This window comes from Blennius ocellaris, assembly GCF_963422515.1.
Source record: "Blennius ocellaris genome assembly, chromosome: 7".
NCBI lineage: Eukaryota > Metazoa > Chordata > Actinopteri > Blenniiformes > Blenniidae > Blennius > Blennius ocellaris.
Window position 1 is genome coordinate 27,751,414 of NC_137656.1, and position 20,072 is coordinate 27,771,485.

At 44.7% G+C, this 20,072-nt stretch overlaps 1 protein-coding gene across 4 annotated transcripts in view; it reads right to left on the minus strand.

Annotated features, from left to right (window-relative positions):
* Positions 1-20,072, minus strand: part of ddr2l (discoidin domain receptor family, member 2, like) — a 104,871-nt gene that overhangs the window by 30,903 nt on the left and 53,896 nt on the right. For 3 of the 4 annotated variants that reach the window (XM_080499061.1, XM_080499063.1, XM_080499060.1), the window contains exons 2-9: positions 18,194-18,292; positions 18,012-18,114; positions 15,636-15,711; positions 11,306-11,458; positions 7,365-7,512; positions 4,772-4,877; positions 4,487-4,676; positions 187-433 (exon numbers count right to left, since the gene is read on the minus strand). In XM_080499061.1, coding sequence (XP_080355187.1) covers positions 187-433; positions 4,487-4,676; positions 4,772-4,877; positions 7,365-7,512; positions 11,306-11,458; positions 15,636-15,711; positions 18,012-18,114; positions 18,194-18,254 — 1,084 coding nt within the window. In that variant the 5' untranslated portion in view covers positions 18,255-18,292. The remainder of the gene's footprint in view (positions 1-186; positions 434-4,486; positions 4,677-4,771; positions 4,878-7,364; positions 7,513-11,305; positions 11,459-15,635; positions 15,712-18,011; positions 18,115-18,193; positions 18,293-20,072) is intronic. The other variant, XM_080499062.1, reaches the window with a different exon arrangement.

The following is a 20,072-nucleotide window of genomic DNA, read 5'->3' on the forward strand; positions in this document are numbered from 1 at the left end:
TTGATTGACAGCACTATACATATCTATATATATATATCTATATCTATATCTATATATATATCTATATATATATATATATATATATATATATATATATATATATATATATATATATGTTCCATATAAAAGCCACCTTAAATAAAGAAGTGTTGAAGTCAGACTTCAGTAGCTGAGAAGGTTAGTTACCTGACTGAAAGGAGATCTCGCTGAACATCATCCACACGTCTGCGAAGAAGAAGTGGCATCGCAGGGACTTGGCAGCACGGCGGTTCAGCGGCACCGTCACGTAGCGGGCGCTTGGGTTTCTGTCGTCCAGCACAGTCTTAAAGGCCACAGGCTCCGTCTCCCACCCAGAGACGAGGCGGGGCTTAAACCAACAGGTGACAGAGGAGAAGATCTTGACGCCGCGGGAGAACATGTTGTTACTGTGCACCTGCAGGGAGGGCGAAGCGGAGATGAATGAGCTCCTACCGGCTCTCAAGAAGCGTCAACATGACCCAGCAGTACACTGCCGGGAAGGACCAGCACATCAAATGAACACATGACTGTACAAGAAGATAACAGCTGTGGAGAAAAAAGGGACCGTTTGTTGAAAACAAAGACTTAGATTTCAAAAATAAGTTTGAAAAGTTTCAGACAAAATATGAAAAAGTCGAAACTTTCGAATGCATAGTTTCATTTGAATCAAAATGTCAAAAATAAACAACAAAAAAGTTTACCAAACAAGTTAAAAGTATTGTAGTTGTTCTGGTGGAATGAAATACGACAGAGAAGCAGGTGAGCATTGGTTTATCAGTGTATCCCACATCTTCTATCTCTGATGTGTCCTGACCTAGCGAGGTCTTGTGGGCCCGACAACAACAACAAACAGACCTTGGTGGAGAGGAGCCGGCAACGGGAACAGGTTGAGGCAATGAGCACAGCAACCACCAGCAACCACCAGCAACCACCAGCAACCACCAGCAACCACCAGCAACCACCAGCAACCTGCTGGTTAACATCCATTCCCTGGACAACAAGCTGGACCGGCTCACAGCCAGGATGAGGAACCAGCAGAGACTGGCTGAGCCCCGGATCCCTGACCAGTCCGGGTCTTCACACTGTACTGGATCTGTAGAACAGCCGAGTCGGCAAAGTCTAGAGGTGGAGGCCGTGGGCCGGTATGTACGCAGCACCGCCACTTTAAAATCTCACACCTCAGCGTACCGCAACTTTCTGTAATTTCCAGACAATAAGCCACTACTTTTTTTCACACACTAATTTGTGGATTTTTCCGGGTAAACTAGCTTCCTGCTGACAATATATGGCAACATCACGTACCTCTGCCCTCCGCGGCTGAACTTCATCCTCCTCAGAAGAAAACCTCCTCTCCTCAGAATCACAATCAAATACTTAATGAACAGAGATAAAACCCTCCGTGTTCGTGTATTTTAGCTGTAATTCACTCCTTCTCTCCCTCCCTCTCTCTTTCCCTCCCATCCATTATTCCTCCACGGAAGCCATGTTTAAAACTTGTTTTTACAAAAAAAAAAAAAGAAAATGCAACCCCATAGTGAAATTCATTCGTGGACACATGTACTTATAGACAAGTTCTGCCAATACTGTATATGTGCAAATGTGTTTTTTTTTTCTTTTTAGATATGGTGGGTGCAGCTTATGTTCATTTTTGTAAATAGTGTACAACACACGTCGAACTCACGGCCAACCAATGTGGTGGCCACGTTATTCTATGCGGCCCATGGGAGATTAAAAGTCTGAGTGTCTTCAAATAAATACCGTATTGTTCCTAATAAACACACAGTGTGAGAGTGCAAGCCTTGGGGTTCATCTATTGGGAACATGTGAGCGCAGGTTCAAACCTTCTATAAAATATAGTAATTACCAGTGCTGTCAATCGATTTATAAAAATTAACTTATTAATTGTGCAATTTTCTGTAATTAATTGCAATTAATTGCATTGATTTTCTCCTATAGACTCAAGACTATTTTTATAACGTGCTTTTAGCTAACTATGAAACTGTTTCTCTCCAAGTTCAGAAAAATAATAAAAACAAGTAAATAAATTAAATAATAAACATCTACCGTATTTTCCGCCCTATAAGGCACCTAAATACCTCAAATTTTCTCAAAAGCTGCCAGTGCGCCTTATAGCCCGGTGCGCCTTATATATGGACGATTGTTCTACTCTAGACTGCTATTTGACAGCTGAACAACCAGAAGCTTTTATTTTGACAACTCTAACTTTGCAACCGGATCTTCAGAGCGGACGACACTCCACACAACACCTTCATCACTCATGGTTGCACACCAACATTCTAACAAACCAAAATAAACTAGATGAAATAATTACTCCCTAAACTGGGGAACAAAACCACATAAACACAATCAACACAACACCAAGCCCAACAACAACCCACAATTACCTCCAACAACACAAAACATTTGTCGCTGCAAGGCATGATGGGACATCATGCCTTGCAGCGACAAATTCAACCTGAGCTCCTCAGTGCAGCCGATAGAAACTCCCATAATTCATTGCAGCTGTTTGTGGTGTTTTAAATGCAATTATTGGGGGTTATATTTGGTTTGTGGTGTCGGTAATAATTGTGTTGTGTTGTGTTTTTGTTGCTTAGTTCATGTAGTTTAGTTTATTATTATTATTATTATTACCGGTAGTTGTAAGTTGTCAACCAGTAGTGAAGAAGGTTTTGTGTGTAGTGTCCTCCTGGCATAGGCTGCAGGTAGGACTATTAAAATAAAGCGTGTGCACCTCTCTGGGTGTTAGAAGCAATGGAAAATGTAACCTAATGGCTTTGAGCTATAAAGGTTGCTGACCACTGGTCTATTCCATGCGCCTTATAGGGCGGTGCGCCTTATATATGAATGAAGTTGTAAATTATGTCAATCAATGTAGGTGCGCCTTATAACCCGGTGCGCCTTATAGGGCAGAAAATACGGTAACATAAGTTTGTGTATTGTTAGTGCAGGTCCACCACTCTGAGGATTTGAATATTTCTAGAAACAAACAAAACATGAACAAAGTGCGTGCACGCACACACACACACACACACACACACACACACACACACACACACACACACAGTATAGAGGAGAGGCAGGGAAAGAGAGAAAGAGGACAAAATTAATATTTTACTTGCAAGGATTTGCTCCAGCTTTAGCAGTTTGTTGGCTCCTTGTCAGCCAACATGGCAACCTGCTGTTTTACTGCAGAATTACTACTGCAGTCGAAAAAATTTGGCTTTTCAAAGTAAAGCTATTGACTTTCACTTTCTCAATCAGATGTCAGGGAACTTTTAAACTGAAACTCAAACTGCCTTTTTATTATTCTGCTGATATTCTGCTGCTCTGCAGCCACGGTGCTGCATCCAGAGACAGTGTATATGAGGCTGCTCCGGTAAGTGAGAAACATAAACCCCGGAGTAAACAAAACTACGTTAATTAAGTTAAAATATTTCAATAAATTGAACATTTCAAATCCATTAACTAAATGAATGCATTATTTTTGACAGCACGAGTAATGTGCCTTTGTTGACACAGGAGTAGTTCTGCATTTATCCAGATTTACTCCCCACTTCCTGTTTGCAACAGTGCTTGGACCCGAAAAAAATGGCAAAAGAAAGAATTATGTCATGAAATGCTGAATACGACACAAATGTTACAGGTGAAGAAGAAACAAGAAGGCCGTTGCTGGGCTAATCCCCCGCCAGAAGGCTTTATATTTTCTCACAAAGCCAGCTCTAAGGCAGCACACTTGGTACACTAGAGGGTGTTCCATGGGTCCTAGTAGATAATTATGTAGAATCTGAAAGGTCTTCTTCATAAGCTATGTCAAAATACGTCTCCAGAGCCCAAAAGGTGTTTTTATGCACTTAGTGACCCTGTGACCTGATATGCAAATTAGGTCCTGGTCACCATGGTGCCCCTTCTCCCCAGGTGGAGTGTCCATGTGTGAAGTTTGGTGACTGTGGGCCCAGGAACTGCTGAGAAATGTTTATATGAAAATACATGTATTGTGCAACCATGACGAGCAAACTTCAGACCCTACCAATCTTCAAGGTCAAGGTCAGGTCACTTGGTGTAGTGGAGGTTATCCCTGGAGTGTGTATCATGTGTGTATAACATTTCAGAGCCCTAGCTCAAAAACCTAGGCCTCCAGAGCCCAAAATGTGTTTTTAAGCACTTCGTGACCCTGTGACCTACTTAATATGCAAATTAGGGCAAGGTCACCATAGTATCCCTTCCCCCTCTGAGATGTATCCACATGTGAAGTTTGGTCACTGTGGGCCCAGGGGTTGCTGAGATATAGGTAGAAACGTTCGAACATACGGACGTACGGACGTACGGAGACTGTTTCAAGATCAAAAGGCACATAGAAAAGCCTCCCAGCCATGACCGGGCTCCATGATCCTCCATGAGCAGTGAAGCACCTGGTGAGGACCATGTGATGAAATAAAGAAAGACAAACCTTCATGGAGGTGAAGTTCCTCTGCTGGTCAAACACAAACTCCATCTCTACGTGGCCTTGCGTGCCCAGCGAGTCGTTCCTCCAGCCCAGGTAGTCGTAGCCCAGCCACACGTGGAACTGCCGGGTCATCAGGAAGTCGTCCAGGCCAATGACCCCATCAGTCAGTTGACCCAGCCCACCCAGCAGCCTCCTGCAGGGGTCACAGGTCCGAGGTCAGGGGTCAGGGGTCAGAGGTTGGGAATACTGGGTGAAGTCTCAACTGTGAGGAGTGCGTGGGATGCTCGCCTCCTTTCGTGCGCTCCGTCGTACGTGGAGTCGTTGAGGCTGGTGATGGAGTAGCCGGGCGGCATCATGAGCTGCCCCTCGGGTGCGCTGTAGGAGATCAGACCATCTGCATGGAGGAGAGCACAGACAGTACGCCAGGCAAGGCACATCACCACAGCAAGTGCAAATCAGCACACAGACAAGAGGCCACAACCAACACCAATACAGAGGTGTGCAAAAAAGACAGGAAGTGGTGCAGCGCCGTACGCAGCACCCGCTGGTCAAAGCAGCATACACAGTGTCGTACACAGTGTCATACACAGTGTCATACACAGCATTGTACACAGTGTTGTGCACAACACCGTACACAGCGCCGTGCATTGTCGTACACAGTGCTGTACACAGTATTGTCACAGCGCCGTACGCAGTGCCCGCTGGTCAAAGCGCCATACACAGTGCCGTACACAGTGTCGTACACAGTATTGTAGACAGCACCGTACAGTGTTGTACACAGTGTCAAACACAGCGCCATACACAGTGTCGTACACAGCATCGTACACAGTGTCGTACACAGCGCCATACACAGTGTCGTACACAGCATCATACACAGTGTCGTACACAGCATCGTACACAGTGTCGTACACAGCGCCATACACAGTGTCGTACACAGCATCGTACACAGTGTCGTACACAGCGCCATACACAGTGTTGTACACAGCACCATACAGTGTGATACACAGTGTCGTACACAGTGTCGTACACAGCACCGTACACAGCACCGTACAGTGTTGTACACAGCGCCGCACAGTGTCATACACAGCGACGTACACAGCACCGTACACAGTGTTGTACACAACACCGTACACAACACCTTACACAGAACCGTACACAGCGCCGTACATTGTCGTACACAGTGCTGTACACAGCGCCGTACAGTATCGTACACAGCGCTGTACACAGTAGTGTCACAGTGCCGTACACAGTGCCCGCTGGTCAAAGCGCCATACACAGTGCCGTACACAGTGTCATACACAGTGTTGTACACAACACCATACAGAGTGTTGTACACAGCACCGTACAGTGTTGTACACAGTGTCATACACAGCACCGTACACAGTGTTGTACACAGCGCCATACATCATCATACACAGTGCCGTACAGTGTTGTACACAGCCCCATACAGTGTGATACACAGCGCCCTATACAGTGTTGTACACAACATTGTACATAACATCGTACACAGCACCGTACAGTGTCGTACAAAGCGTCGTACAGTGTTGTGCACAGTGTTGTACACAGTGTTGTACACAGTGTCGTACACAGCACCGTACATAGCACTGTACATAGCACTGTACACAGCGCTGTACATAGTGTTGTACACAGCGCTGTACATAGTGTTGTACACAGCGCTGTGCAGTGTCGTACACAGCTCCATACACAGTGTTGTACACACCATTGTACGCAGCGCTGTACACAGTGCCCGCCGGTCAAAGCGCCATACACAGTGTCGTACACAGTGTTGTACGCAGCACTGTGCACAGCGCCGTACACAGCGCTGTACACAGCACCGTACAGTGTGATACACAGTGTCGTACACAGCGCCGTACAGTGTGATACACAGTGTTGTACGCAGCACCGTGCACAGCGCCGTACACAGCGCCATACACAGTGTTGTACACAGCACCGTACAGTGTGATACACAGTGTCGTACACAGTGTCGTACACAGCGCCGTACAGTGTGATACACAGTGTCGTACACAGCGCCGTACAGTGTGATACACAGTGTCGTACACAGCGCCGTACAGTGTGATACACAGTGTTGTACACAGCGCCGTACAGTGTGATACACAGTGTCGTACACAGCGCCGTACAGTGTGATACACAGTGTTGTACGCAGCACCGTGCACAGCGCCGTACACAGCGCCATACACAGCGTTGTACACAGCACCGTACAGTGTGATACACAGTGTCGTACACAGTGTCGTACACAGCGCCGTACAGTGTGATACACAGTGTTGTACGCAGCACCGTGCACAGCGCCGTACACAGCGCTGTACACAGCGCCGTACAGTGTCGAGTAAAGAGTAAAGCAATGCACTGGAAAATTATGGAATAATGTAAACCAACAACAAAGCAATGCAAGAGAGCGCAGACAGGTTTGAGGCAATCAAAATGTTATCTTTACATACTGTTTGTCCAAATAAATCCATTATGATTGCTATAAGCAATAAAAATATCCTAAATGTAATTATGTTACCCTGAAATGTGATTACTAATTGTGAACATTAACATTTTTGGTGTATTTTGGGTCACTTCAAGAAAAGCAAAGTCATTGAACTCAGACATTTTTTGTCTAATAAGGTCAAACACGGCAGGTGTGATAGTTCACCAAAACGGAATTCTAAATTGATTTAAAAAAAGAAGAAGAATTCCAGCTGTATAAAGTGCCAACAAAAGTTGTTACCTTGGGTTTAACAGATTTTGTAAGGTTTGATATGTTGACATAAAGAGGTTTTTAAATGCTAAGTTTCTTCTAAGATGTAGGCACAGCCCAGATTAGTTAAGCAGAAAAGACATAAAACATGTAGAGTGACACTGTGTCAGTGTATCTTACCATCCCACGGGCAGCCGTACAGCTCCACCCTCATGCAGACAGTGGTGGACACTTTGGTGACCGGGATCAGGCGGATGTAGCGCAAGATGATTGGAGGGTGAAGGTCGTTGATGACCGATGCATATGCGTTTTTGTTGCCCTCCATCACCTGAATGCAACGAAATAGAATCAGGGTGTCCTAAACAATGCTGTTATGTAATGATGGTAATGAGTCATTACTATTAGATATTCTAAAGGTGCTGTGTGTAAAATTTAAGCAATCAAACAAGAAAACATACAATACAGACCAAAAGTTTGGACACACCTTCTCATTCGATGAGTTTCCTTTCTTTTCATGACTATTGACATTGTAGATTCACACTGAAGGCATCAAAACTATGAATTAACACATGTGGAAATATGTACTTAACAAAAAAGTGTAAAACCACTGAAAATACGCCTTATATTCTAGTTTCTTCAAAGTAGCCACCTTGTGCTCTGATTACTGCTTCGCACACACTCTGCATTCTCTTGATGAGCTTCAAGAGGTCGTCACCTGAAATCGTCCTCACTTCACAGGTGAGCCCTGTCAGGTTTAATAAGTAGGATTTCTTGCCTTATAAATGGGGTTGGGACCATAAGTTGTGTTGTGCAGAAGTCAGGTGGACACACAGCTGATAGTCCCACTGAATAGACTGTTAGAATTTGTATTATGGCAAGAAAAAAGCAGCTAAGTAAAGAAAAACGAGTGGCCATCAATACTTTAAGAAATGAAGGTCAGTCAGTACGAAAAATTGGGAAAACTGTGAAAGTGACCCCAAGTGCAGTCGCAAAAACCATCAAGTGCTACAAAGAAAGTGGCTCACATGAGGACCGGCCCAGGAAAGAAGACCAAGAGTCACCTCTGCTGTGGAGGATACGTTCATCAGTCACCAGCCTCAGAAATGGCAGGTTAACAGCAGCTCAGATTAGAGAGCAGGTCAAAGCCACACAGAGTTCTAGCAGCAGACACGTCTCTAGAACAACTGTGAAGAGGAGACTGTGTGAATCAGGCCTTCATGGTAGAATAGCTGCTAGGAAACCACTGCTCAGGACAGGCAACAAGCAGAAGAGACTTGTTTGGGCTAAAGAACACAAGGAATGGACATTAGAGCAGTGGAAATCTGTGCTTTGGTCTGATGAGTCCAAATTAGAGATCTTTGGTTCCAACCACCGTGTCTTTGTGCGACGCAGAAAAGGTGAACGATGGACTCTACATGCCTGGTTCCCACCGTGAAGCAGGGAGGGGGAGGTGTGATGGTGTGGGGGGGCTTTGCTGGTCACACTGTTGGGGATTTATTCAAAATTGAAGGCCTACTGAACCAGCATGGCGCCACAGCATCTTGCAGCGGCATGCTATTCCATCCGCTTTGCGTTTAGTTGGACCATCATTTATTTTTCAACAGGACAATGACCTCAAACACCTCCAGGCTGTGTCAGGGCTATTTGACCAAGAAGGAGAGTGATGGGGTGCTGCACCAGATGACCTGGCCTCCACAGTCACCGGACCTGAACCCAATCCAGATGTTTGGGGTGAGCTGGACCGCAGAGTGAAGGCAAAAGGGCCAACAAGTGCTAAGCATCTCTGGGAACTCCTTCAAGACTGTTGGAAGACCACTTCAGGTGACGACCTCTTGAAGCTCATCAAGAGAATGCCAAGAGTGTGCGAAGCAGTGATCAAAGCAAAAGGTGGCTACTTTGAAGAACCTAAAATATAAGACATTTTCAGTTGTCTCACACTTTTTTGTTAAGTATATCATTCTGTTGGGACCATTATGTATCCCGGACACGTGGCACCATTATGTTGGGGCCATTATGTAGGGATTTACTACGTCATATGGATCACTATTTATGTTTTGGTTGGCTATCGATAATGACTAATAATTATCACAGATAGTTATTAATAATGTTGAAATTTAATCTGATCTGTATCAGAACCTCGGAGCTCCACCTGTCTTAACAGGAAATGATAGCCAAATCAGTTATATCAGTCTCATAAGATATACTAAACAGTTAATCAGGAATTTGAATTAATAGTTTAATTAATTACAATTACCAGAATTAACAGTAAAGGTTGAAGGATTTCGGAGTTCTTGACACAGAAGAGGTCGACATTTCATTCACCTTTGTGCTCATTAATAAAACAGCAAGTATGATTCCAAACATTATATTTATTTACAATGAAAACGAATAAAACACAGATTGTAACTACCTATATACAGCTGGGTGTGTGTAGGTGCATGTGTGTGTGTGGAGAGAGAAAGAGAGAGAGAGAGTTGGAGGGAGTGTGTGTGTGAGACGTGTGATGGAACTACAAAACAAGATGGCGGATCACAAGAAACTACATTCCAAATGGAGGTTGTCAGAGAACAGGAGGTCTGTCCTTTACAGCTCGGCCATGTGCTGATAGCAAAAGAACAATAGAAGCTAGCCTTAGCATCTGCTTCCTGTGTGTCTCTGCTAAAGGACCATTTCTAGAATGACTTGATGTGAATGAGACTTGTTTTGTAAAACGTCAGGAGTCGTCAGATGGTGTTCAGTTACTGTGTGATGTTGTCTTTGATGTGATATGTGTAGGATTGTGAGTTAACAAGTTAGTAAGGCAAAGATTAGCATGCAGACCCTGTGTCTGTGGCAGAGCTAACGTTGGTTTACAGGTTAATAACTGCTCCTAATATCATTATCTATAGAACTCAATCACTGTAACAGAATCAACACATCTTCATAAAGTTAAACAGTTCTATCATAGCATCAGGTTTAACTAATCTCAGGTAAAGCCCAGTTGTTGTTCCCACTTCCTTGAAGGAGTTCAGTTGTTGTCCTGCTGGAGGGAAGCTGGTGTCTTCTCCTGTAGTTAGCACCTCCTGCTAACTGTGGTTGCTGGTTCTGCAGGCTGAGGAGAAGAAGATGAAGTTGATGTTTCAGGAGTCCTTCTTTGCAGCTCCTGGTTGTTCCTTTTGTCCAGACTGAGGAGCTGGTCACTCAGGTCTGTGATGGTTTTCCAGCTAGTTGAGGAAAAACACAAAGAAGTTCTGTGAGGGTCCCTGGTCCCGTCCTGGAGGAACCGGGTGGTTTCCCTGGAGAGCAGACTCTGGGTGCTGGTCTCTGGATCAGGGGAAGGTCTGACCCTCGTGGTCGGATCAGCAGAAGAGTTGAGGAGTGGAGGCCCCTGGTTTGCAGGCCTCTGGTGTTAGCTGTGTGCTAACACTGGATGAGCTGCTCTGCAGCAACCCACCTCCTTGGAGTTTGCTTTGCAAGAGAGAAAGAAGCCTGACTTCGCAGGCTCTTTGTTCCACATGTGGATTCAGAGGTGTCAAAGCCTGAGAGCTTCAACCAATCAGTGACTGGCTGATTGCATGGGGGAGAGTCTTGTGAGCAGAAAGGGGGGGAGGAAGGTCCTGCAGAAGGCCCTCCACCCCTACTGGGTGTGATGGTCAATCACATTCCTGGGTCAGAATTCATGTCATGACTGCATCTCATGACAAATGAATATTGTCTCTCCCCAGAAATGAACAAACTTTCTGTGGTCCTGCAGATCTCAACAATTCCACATGTGTTAATTCATAGTTTTGATGCCTTCAGTGTGAATCTACAATTTTCATAATCATGAAAACTCTTTGAATGAGAAGGTGTGTCCAACCTTTTGGTCTGTACTGTATGAACTATGAAAAGTTGTTTTGTCTCTTGTGTATTAATTGTGCCTTGCATAATTGGCGACATCCATGTCACTTTGTAAGGCATTAATGAGCATCAAGGAATAAGAGTTCCTATTCACTTCTGAGAACAGCTTCAGACAAGGTTCTCCTCCATTCTATCCTCCCATGTGTTCCTCCATTCTATCCTCCCAGATGCTCCTCCATTCTACCCTCCCAGGTTCTATCCACCTCTCCACTGGCTCCTTCCTGCCTGGGCCCCTCACTCACCATCTTTCCCAGCCGGTTCCTCCAGGACTTCCATAGCAGGCCGTCTCTGCTGTAGTTGAGGCGGTATGCTCGGGCAAACTCTTTCCCAGAGTTCCTGGCGTAGCGCCCCTGAGTCCCGACCACTGTGAGGAAGGTGAGCCTCCGCAGGTCCACCTGCAACACACATCCAGTCAGCAGCGTGCTGAGTTATTCCCGACAAAGAGAAAACTGCGTTCTGATAAGCCTACACAGCTAATCGACTAACGCACAAACACATTTTGTGGGTTGAGACATTTTTTTCCAGAGTCGAGTGTTTCAAACTTTTTAAGAGTTAAACACTACTTTTTGGAAAACTCAATGACATGTAAATGTAGTTATGACAAAAATAAGCCATCATCCATCCATCCATTATCTTCTGCTTATCCATTATCTCCGGGTCACAGAGGCAGCAGGCTAAGCAGAGATGCCCAGACTTCCCTCGCCCCAGACTCTTCCTCCAGGTCTTCCGGTAGCACCCCAAGGTGTTCCCAGGCCAGCCGAGAGACATAGTCCCTCCAACTTGTCTGAGGTCTGCCCTGAGGCCCCCTACCAGAAGGACATTCCCGGAACACCTCCCTGGGGAAGCATCCATCCCAAAAAGATGCCCGAGCCACCTCAGCTGGCTCCTCTGGATGTGGAGGAGCAGCGGCTCTACTCTGAGCTCCTGCCTGGTGACTGAGCACCTCACCCTATCGCTAAGGGTGTACAGAGCATACAGGGACCGGACAGTCCTTAACAAAGGGCCCCAGGCCCTGGACTCCATACTTCCGGAGCACCCCACACAGGACATCCCGAGGGATGTGGTCAAATGTCTTCTCCAGATCCAAAAAACACATGTGGACTGGTTGGGCGAACTCCCATGAACCTTCAAGCACCTGAGGGAGAGTATAGAGCTGGTCTAGTGTTCCACGGACAGGCTGAAAACCACATTGTTCCTCTTAGATCCAAGGTTCGACTAACGACTGGATCTTCCTCTCCAGTACCCTGGAATAGACTTTCCTGGGGAGGCTGAGGAGTGTGATCCCCCTGGAGTTGGAACACACCCTCTGATCCCCCTTCTTAAAAAGAGGGACCACCACCATGGTCTCCCAGTCCAGAGGTACTGTCCTCGTCCGCCACGCGATGTTACAGAGACGTGTCAGCCACGACAGTCCCTGCACATCCAGAGACTTAAGGCACTCTGGGCGAAGCTCATCCACTCCCGGTGCCTTGCCACCGAGGAGCTTAGCAACTACCTCAGTGACTTCAGCTTGGGTTATGGACGAGTCCACCTCTGAGAACCCAGCCTCTGCTTCCTCAGTCAAAGACGAGGGGCTTGGGATTGAGGAGGTGAAGTATTGTTTCCACCTGACGACATCTCCAGTTGAGGTCAACGGCTCCCCACCTCCACTGTAAACAGTGTTGGTAAAAAACACGGCCTCCTCAAACTCCTCCCAGACCCGAGATTTTGCCTCCACCACGGCCCAGGCTACGTTTTGCTTGGCCTGCCGGTACCTGTCAGCAGCCTCGGGAGTCCTGTGAGCTAACAACGCCTGATAGGACTCCATCAGCTTGACAGAATCCCTTACTTCCAGTTTCTACCACCGGGTTCGGGGGTTGCTGCCATGACAGCAGCTTCGACAATGGAAGTGGAGAACATGGTCCACAAGGACTCAATATCTCCAGCCTCCCCCGGGATCCGTAAGAAGCTCTCCCGGAGGTGGTAGTTGAAGACTGCGTGGACAGAGGGCTCGGCCAGGCGTTCCCAGCAGACCCTCATAACAGGCTTGGGCCTGCCGAATCTGTCTGGGCTCCACCCGAGTGTCCAAGACACGTGGCCAGAGATAAGATGACAAAACCACAAAGTCTATCATCAACCTCCGACCTAAGGTCTCCTGGTGCCACGTGCACTTATGGACGAAAAAAATCGTCCATTGTACAATTCTGGACTGGATTTTTGCTTAAGATCCTTTATTGTGAAATTATTCTTCTCTGTTTTAATTTGTTTTAGACTTTTGAATTGAATTCTACAGCCTTATGAGATAGTTCTGCTAGTATATAATTTCCAGTCAAAAGCAATTGTGGCTTAATTTTCAATATATTTGGACATTTTTGCAGAGTAAGATAACCTATTTTTCACCTACAATTTGGATAAAGATTACTTTCTCTTCCACCACTGGATCTGCAGTGACATCTGCATTTTTGCATAAAGTAATAATCCACTCATACAGGTACAAGATATCACTCACTTAATTACTGTTTTATCTGCTTAAAGGATGGTTATGCGACCTGGTGGAGGTAGGCCCTTTAAATTACAGCTATACCTGAAATGCTTTCCCGCCGTGTGATTCCCTTGTTTTGTTATAGTGCTTTCCAGAACATTGACAAACCATTCTTATTTCAGTATCCTCCAAGTTGAACTTTTAGGGGACATAAGACCCTCTCAGGCCTGGCCTCTATTTACACAGACACTTAAACATGCACATATTCTTCAACCGAACTGATGCCTGGATGGACTGTATTTATTTAAAAGACTTGAATATATATTGTCTTAAATTTGAACAATTTTAACCACTTTCTATTAAAAGTTTCCTTTATTGGACAGAGACTATAGTCAAGAGAAACAAGTGTAATTTGATGAAATATTAATGCTGCATTTACACATCCCCCCCCCCCCCCCCCCCCCCGATGTGTTACGAACATCATGTTCCCACCATCCATGGCACATTCGTAACATTCATAATGTCACGTAACGCATCCGAATAGGGTTGCGTCGATGTGTGACATTCTTGAAATTCGTGGAGCATTTGGTTTGGCTGCCCAAACATCTTCCACGAATGTCAAGAATTGCCCGGATTGGTGAAGTTTACAAATAAGCATCTTGCTTAATTGTTAAGCGTGGCGATTCGTAAAGGCTGAATTAGTGAATTAGTCTTTCCACATGGGCAGAATCAGGATGAGAGAACATTTGTGCCATTTCTACTCCATGCCACTCCTAAACTGCAGGGGGCAACGCATTGCAAACGCACGTCCCCGGCAGTACTGAATTAGGGTAGAAGAAGTAGACTTCCTCTTCTCCTTGACACTAGCAGGTGATCCTGCAAGTGTAGAGCAGAGGGGAACAGGACACACCAATCTCCAGGACACCAGGTCTGCATTTTCAACTGGAAGTGACCTGAACAAGTGACATGTTTCAGTTTGTCAAAAACGGTGACAAAGAAAATCAACTATGAAGGGAAGAAAGTAAAAATGCCCTGTATCTGCATTTTCCATCAGAAATGAGACATCAGCTCCAGCACTTCTGGCTCTGGATGTTTTCCAGCATGTCAGCAAAATGACTGGAGCCGATCCCGTGGTGCTGAAAAGGGTGATCATCCACTGGAAAGGAGCCCATCAAATAAAAAAAACATATTTGAATTAATTCTTGAAAGAACAATGTCCTGCATCCGGAGTCAAACCAGGATCTCCTCACATACCAGCTCAACCACTAGACCACGGCCCCTGGATGAAGTACCAGTAGTGATACGAGATCTTTGACATCCAATCACTGTTTAATCTTCTACATGAAACTTTGAAATCGAAGCAAATCAGCCCCTATGAATCAAATCTTGAGTTTTCAGCGTCAATGTGGACAGCTTCCTCTTGCTCTATGCTTTCTAGTGTCTTCAAAACCAAGTCCTCAGTCCTCCTCCTCTTCAGCTCCAACTGTATTCAGAACAATTAGGAGGAGCATGAAGCGGTGATCTTCCACTTCAGAAATGCAGCATGGAGAGGTGTGGAAGCTGACATGAGGCCAGCTTGGGATGAGGAGGTTGCAGGTTCAATCCTCACAGTGCACAGGACACCACTGTGGGTCCCTTGGCCCAAACACCCAAACAGTGGCTGCCCACCGATGGCTCAATGTGGGGGACAAGGGATGTTGACAAGGGGATTAATAAAGTATGAGTAGAAAGGTTTTTATTGTTACAAAAACAATGAAAATAAATGTGGTACTCTTGTGTGTTCCTGATAGAACAAGAACTCATATGTCATACACTGCTTAGCAGAGACAAAGTACTTGGATTTGTCTTGGAACTCGAGTCTCTGACCTTTGAGCAGCGCACCGTCAACTCCCCACACTTTCTCCTGTTACACTGACTAAGCAGCATCATCTTCCACCTGCAGATGAGACACGTCTACTCACATGTCCTAATTTAGGCCCTTCGTCAGCCAGCTGGAACTGGCTGTAGATCTTGAGAATGTTTATTGGACGTGGTTGTCTGCTCGAGGTCTCAAGCAAAGCAAGCAACTTTGTAAACATCAAACAGATATGAGTGCAGATGGAGACACAAACCTGGAGGTACTGAGTGTCTGAAGGCTCCAGCTGACCTTTAGGACACCAGGCTCCGTCTCCTTCCTCACGGTTCAACCTGCGCACACACACACACACACACACGCACGCACACACACACACGATCTGAAACCAAGGCGGAGGCTCTAAACAGTTGTTTCAGTTATTTAAACTTGGTATCTAATTGACTAATGACAAACACTAAATCTTTCAGATTATAATGGAATGGTCAACAATGAAAATGCCAAGATAAATATAAAAAATGCTTGTATTGATAGTGAAATGCTCGAATATGAAGCTTTTACCTGAAGGATCAAAGGTTTTCTGTCAGGCTGGTATCAATCAGGTAAACATGTTGAATGTTGCAATATACAGTATGATTTAAAATTAATCCAAACCCTTCCCTTTCTGATGGAATTTTAATATTTATTTATTCATCTTTTCCTACTAAATTGCACCATTTGTAACTGGCTCATGTATTTTTTTTATTGGCATTTCTTTTCTTTATATGCGTCGCATTTCTCTGCAGTTCTTCAAGTTGTTTTAGGCAATGTTTCATTTGATTTTTGCAACCAAGGATTATATAATGGACAAATCCCGGCCAATCAGTTGATGATTTTTTTTGTAAAATGCTACATGTTTATGAACTGATCGTGACTAATTGTAATTTTCTGTGTTGAAATGTTCAAATCTCAAGTTTTATTTTGTAGAGCAAGAATGCACAGACACATAATCCGTTTATCACGCATGTTGATATCATAATAATTATACATTATTTTGCAGCTTCAGTTTCAGTGATTTTGTTTTTTGCAAGTTTCCTTTCAACAATTCATCCAACTAGTCAGAAAATCTCAAATCTTTCACAAAACGTTGAACTTTTGCAGTGAACACGGCCGTTTATTCTCACACTAAGAAACTCTCGGCGCGAGAAATGAATCGCTATCATATAATCTGAAACGGACGTTCCCACTGGGCCCATTATTTAACACATTGAGTCCAGCCTAGCCTGCCTATTGTCAGCTTTAGCATTAACATAATGAAAAGCCATTGTTTCTGATAAGAAGCAGCTTTGTTACTATTTCATAAAACTGTTGATTATTGAAAGAGGAATGTCTAATGAATTAATCCACCTGGAGGCGATGCAGCATTACCCTACCTTCACTGTAGTTGCCATGCATGAGGAGTCTAAATAAACATTAGCTTCCATCACGGACAGCTTTCTGCAGCAGGTAGTTTACCTCTGTTTAGCTCAGCCTCAACTGAACTTGCTGAGTGAACGGCGCTATTTTAGGTTTCAGTGTCGGATCCTGCAAGGCCGAAGAAAGATATCTGAATTACAGACTGATGTTAATTACATTTTGTCCATGAAAACATATGCAATAATTCCAAACGGTTCCTCTCATAGCTTATGCCCTGGTGGCGTTGCTTCCTGGTAATGTCAAGTTAAAGCTTTTAACCAATCACATTTCAGCCACCACCTTTTGCCAGGGTCAAAGAAATCTGAAGCCTTCACAAACTGTTAAAACTGCACCATAAAAAAAGTGTCAATTAATAGCGGTTATGTCACTATTAATAGTGTTGTTATGCAGCTGAGCTGCAGTTGAAGGAGAGCTGTGCATTCTGGGGTTTTTTTTCAGTAAAGGTATTTATTATGGCAACACAAACACCATCTGCTCTTTGTATTGCTAAAATAAACATGTCATTATGCAGAAATGCAGTATAAAGTAATTGAGGGGTGAATTGGTTCAGACAGAGCAGTCATGAAGACCTGGGTCTGAGAAGCACGACCTGCCACTGGTAGATTTACTTGAACTGTGTATTCATGTAAGTCAGCATGTTTGGAAAACCAGATTAAGCCCTTCTGCACTAGATAGTTTTGAAAAGTGATACTGATTGTATTTTACTGCAATAGGTCATGAATCTCAAGCAATCTGGTCTGGTTAATATTCCATTCAAAAAGAGAAACATTTATTTTGGGATGCAAAATCCAAAGCACAAACACAGTATATCAACATCATCATACTTGAACGCTTCATATTCAACATCACTGCATATCTCATGTTTACCCAGCAGGTCTACATAAGACTTGCCATAACTTGTCAAAAATCAACAGTGGGCAAGTGATTCTGGTTCTTAAAAGGACCATTTAATCTAGAAATGTCCCAAAAAATGTCAAGAATTTAGCAAGTAAAGTTTAGTAAAGTTTTTCATTGGTTATTAAAGTGCCTTTTTATAGCCTCCATTTCACAAACAAAACTAAATGAAAGTGACAAATTGAGCATATTGCTGATGTGAGGAGTCAGAAATGTTTCCACACAGACCAAATATCATGGAACATATTGATCATATCAATCAGATCACTGATGGAGTTAGACTCACCTGGCGTACTGCGGACCTGTGGTCTCATACCAATGGCTGGAGGCTGTGATGTCATCATCTTTGATTCGTCCATCCTCCATGCCCAGGGAATAACGGCAGTGTGCTGAAGAGTATAATCAGTGGTCAGTGTGTGTGTGTGTGTGTGTGTGTGTGTGTGTGTGTGTGTGTGTGTGTGTGTGTACCAGGGTCAATCTGTCCGGAAGCTACAGCAGCTTGAAGGACCAGCAGCAGGAAGAGGTGCATGATGTCCCACCAGTCACAGCAACACACACGCTACATCTCTGAAAAACAATAACAAAAAGTTCCACAGTTTTCTTAGACTGGCCTGTTCTCTCCACTTTAACGCTTCTCTTTCATTCCTTTTCAGATAGATGCAGAAATGTAGCCTTGTGGCCAAAGACGTGAAGGAACGTATGACGCAGCTCTTGTACAGTGAGCGAGGTTCACTATTTAATGACCAGCAAAGCAAAGAGTGAAACTATACCAAAGCTCCTCACAGAGCTAGAAAAAGCAGAGTTTTTGGTTTTGTTTTATCTTTTCATGTTAGAAGAGATACAGAAAACACAATTTTATCACATGAAATGTAATAAATACTAAAATTCTGAAGTACATTTTAAGACAGACTAGTGACCAAGGATTGATTTATAAATAAAGGAATTCTAAACAGGGATATTTTGACAATTCTTTAGGCCTGAAAGGAAATCATCGGGAAATGATTTTGTTTTATATTCCCACTGTAGCACAGACTTGATGTCAAGGTGAAGAAGCTTCTCTTCTTTGCTCTCTAATTAACATAAATAAATAAATAAATAAATAAATATATATATATATATATATATATATACACTGCTCAAAAAAAATAAAGGGAAACAAATAGAATAGACAACAGGTGGAAATTATAGGCAATTAGCAAAACACCCCCAATAAAGGAGTGGTTCTGCAGGTGGTTCCACAGACCACTTCTCAGTTCCTCTGCTCTCTGGATGATGTTTTGGTCACTTGTGGATGCTGGCGGTGCTTCACTCTAGTGGCAGCATGAGACGGAGTCTACACCCCACACAAGTGGCTCAGGTGGTGCAGCTCATCAAGGATGGCACATCAATGCGAGCTGTGGCAAGAAGGTTTGCTGTGTCTGTCAGCGTAGTGTCCAGAACATGGAGGCGCTACCAGTACATCAGGAGACGTGGAGGAGGCCTCAGGAGGGCAACAACCCTGCAGCAGGACCGCTACCTCCACCTTTGTGCAAGGAGGAACAGGAGGAGCACTGCCAGAGCTGCAAAATGACCTCCAGCAGGCCACTAATGTGCATGTGTCTGCTCAAACGGTCAGAAACAGACTCCATGAGGGTGGTGTGAGGGTCCCACGTCCACAGGTGGGGGTTGTGCTTACAGGCCAACACCGTGCAGGACGTTTGGCATTTGCCAGAGAATACCAAGATTGGCAAACTCGCCACTGGCGCCCTGTGATGTTCACAGATAAAAGCAGGTTCACACTGAGACCATGTGACAGACGTGACAGAGTCTGGAGAACGTGGAGAACGCTCTGCTGCCTGCAACATCTTCCAGCATGACCCGTTTGGCAGTGGGTCAGTAATAGCGTGGGGTGGCATGTCTCTGGGGGGGGCCGCACAGCACTCCATGTGCTCGCCAGAGGTAGCCTGACTACCATTAGGTACCGAGATGAGATCTTCAGACCCCTTGTGAGACCAGATGCTGGTGCGGTTGGCCCTGGGTTGCTCCATCTTTTTTCATTTTTTTATTAAAAAACATTTTTAAATACAGTACAGTCATTCCTATGTGCTTTTGCAGAGAGAATAGAAAAGCCCAACATATCCACATGAGCAGCCGGTGTGTTTGCGACTGGAAAGGAAAAACTCCCTCTAACAAGGAGAAACTTTGTAGAAACCAGACTCAGAGGTGGAGGAATTCTGCTGACTGGTTGGGGTGAAAGGATAGAGGAGAGGAGAGGAGAGGAGAGGAGAGGAGAGGAGAGGAGAGGAGAGGAGAGGAGAGGAGAGGAGAGGAGAGGAGAGGAGAGGAGAGGAGAGGAGAGGAGAGGAGA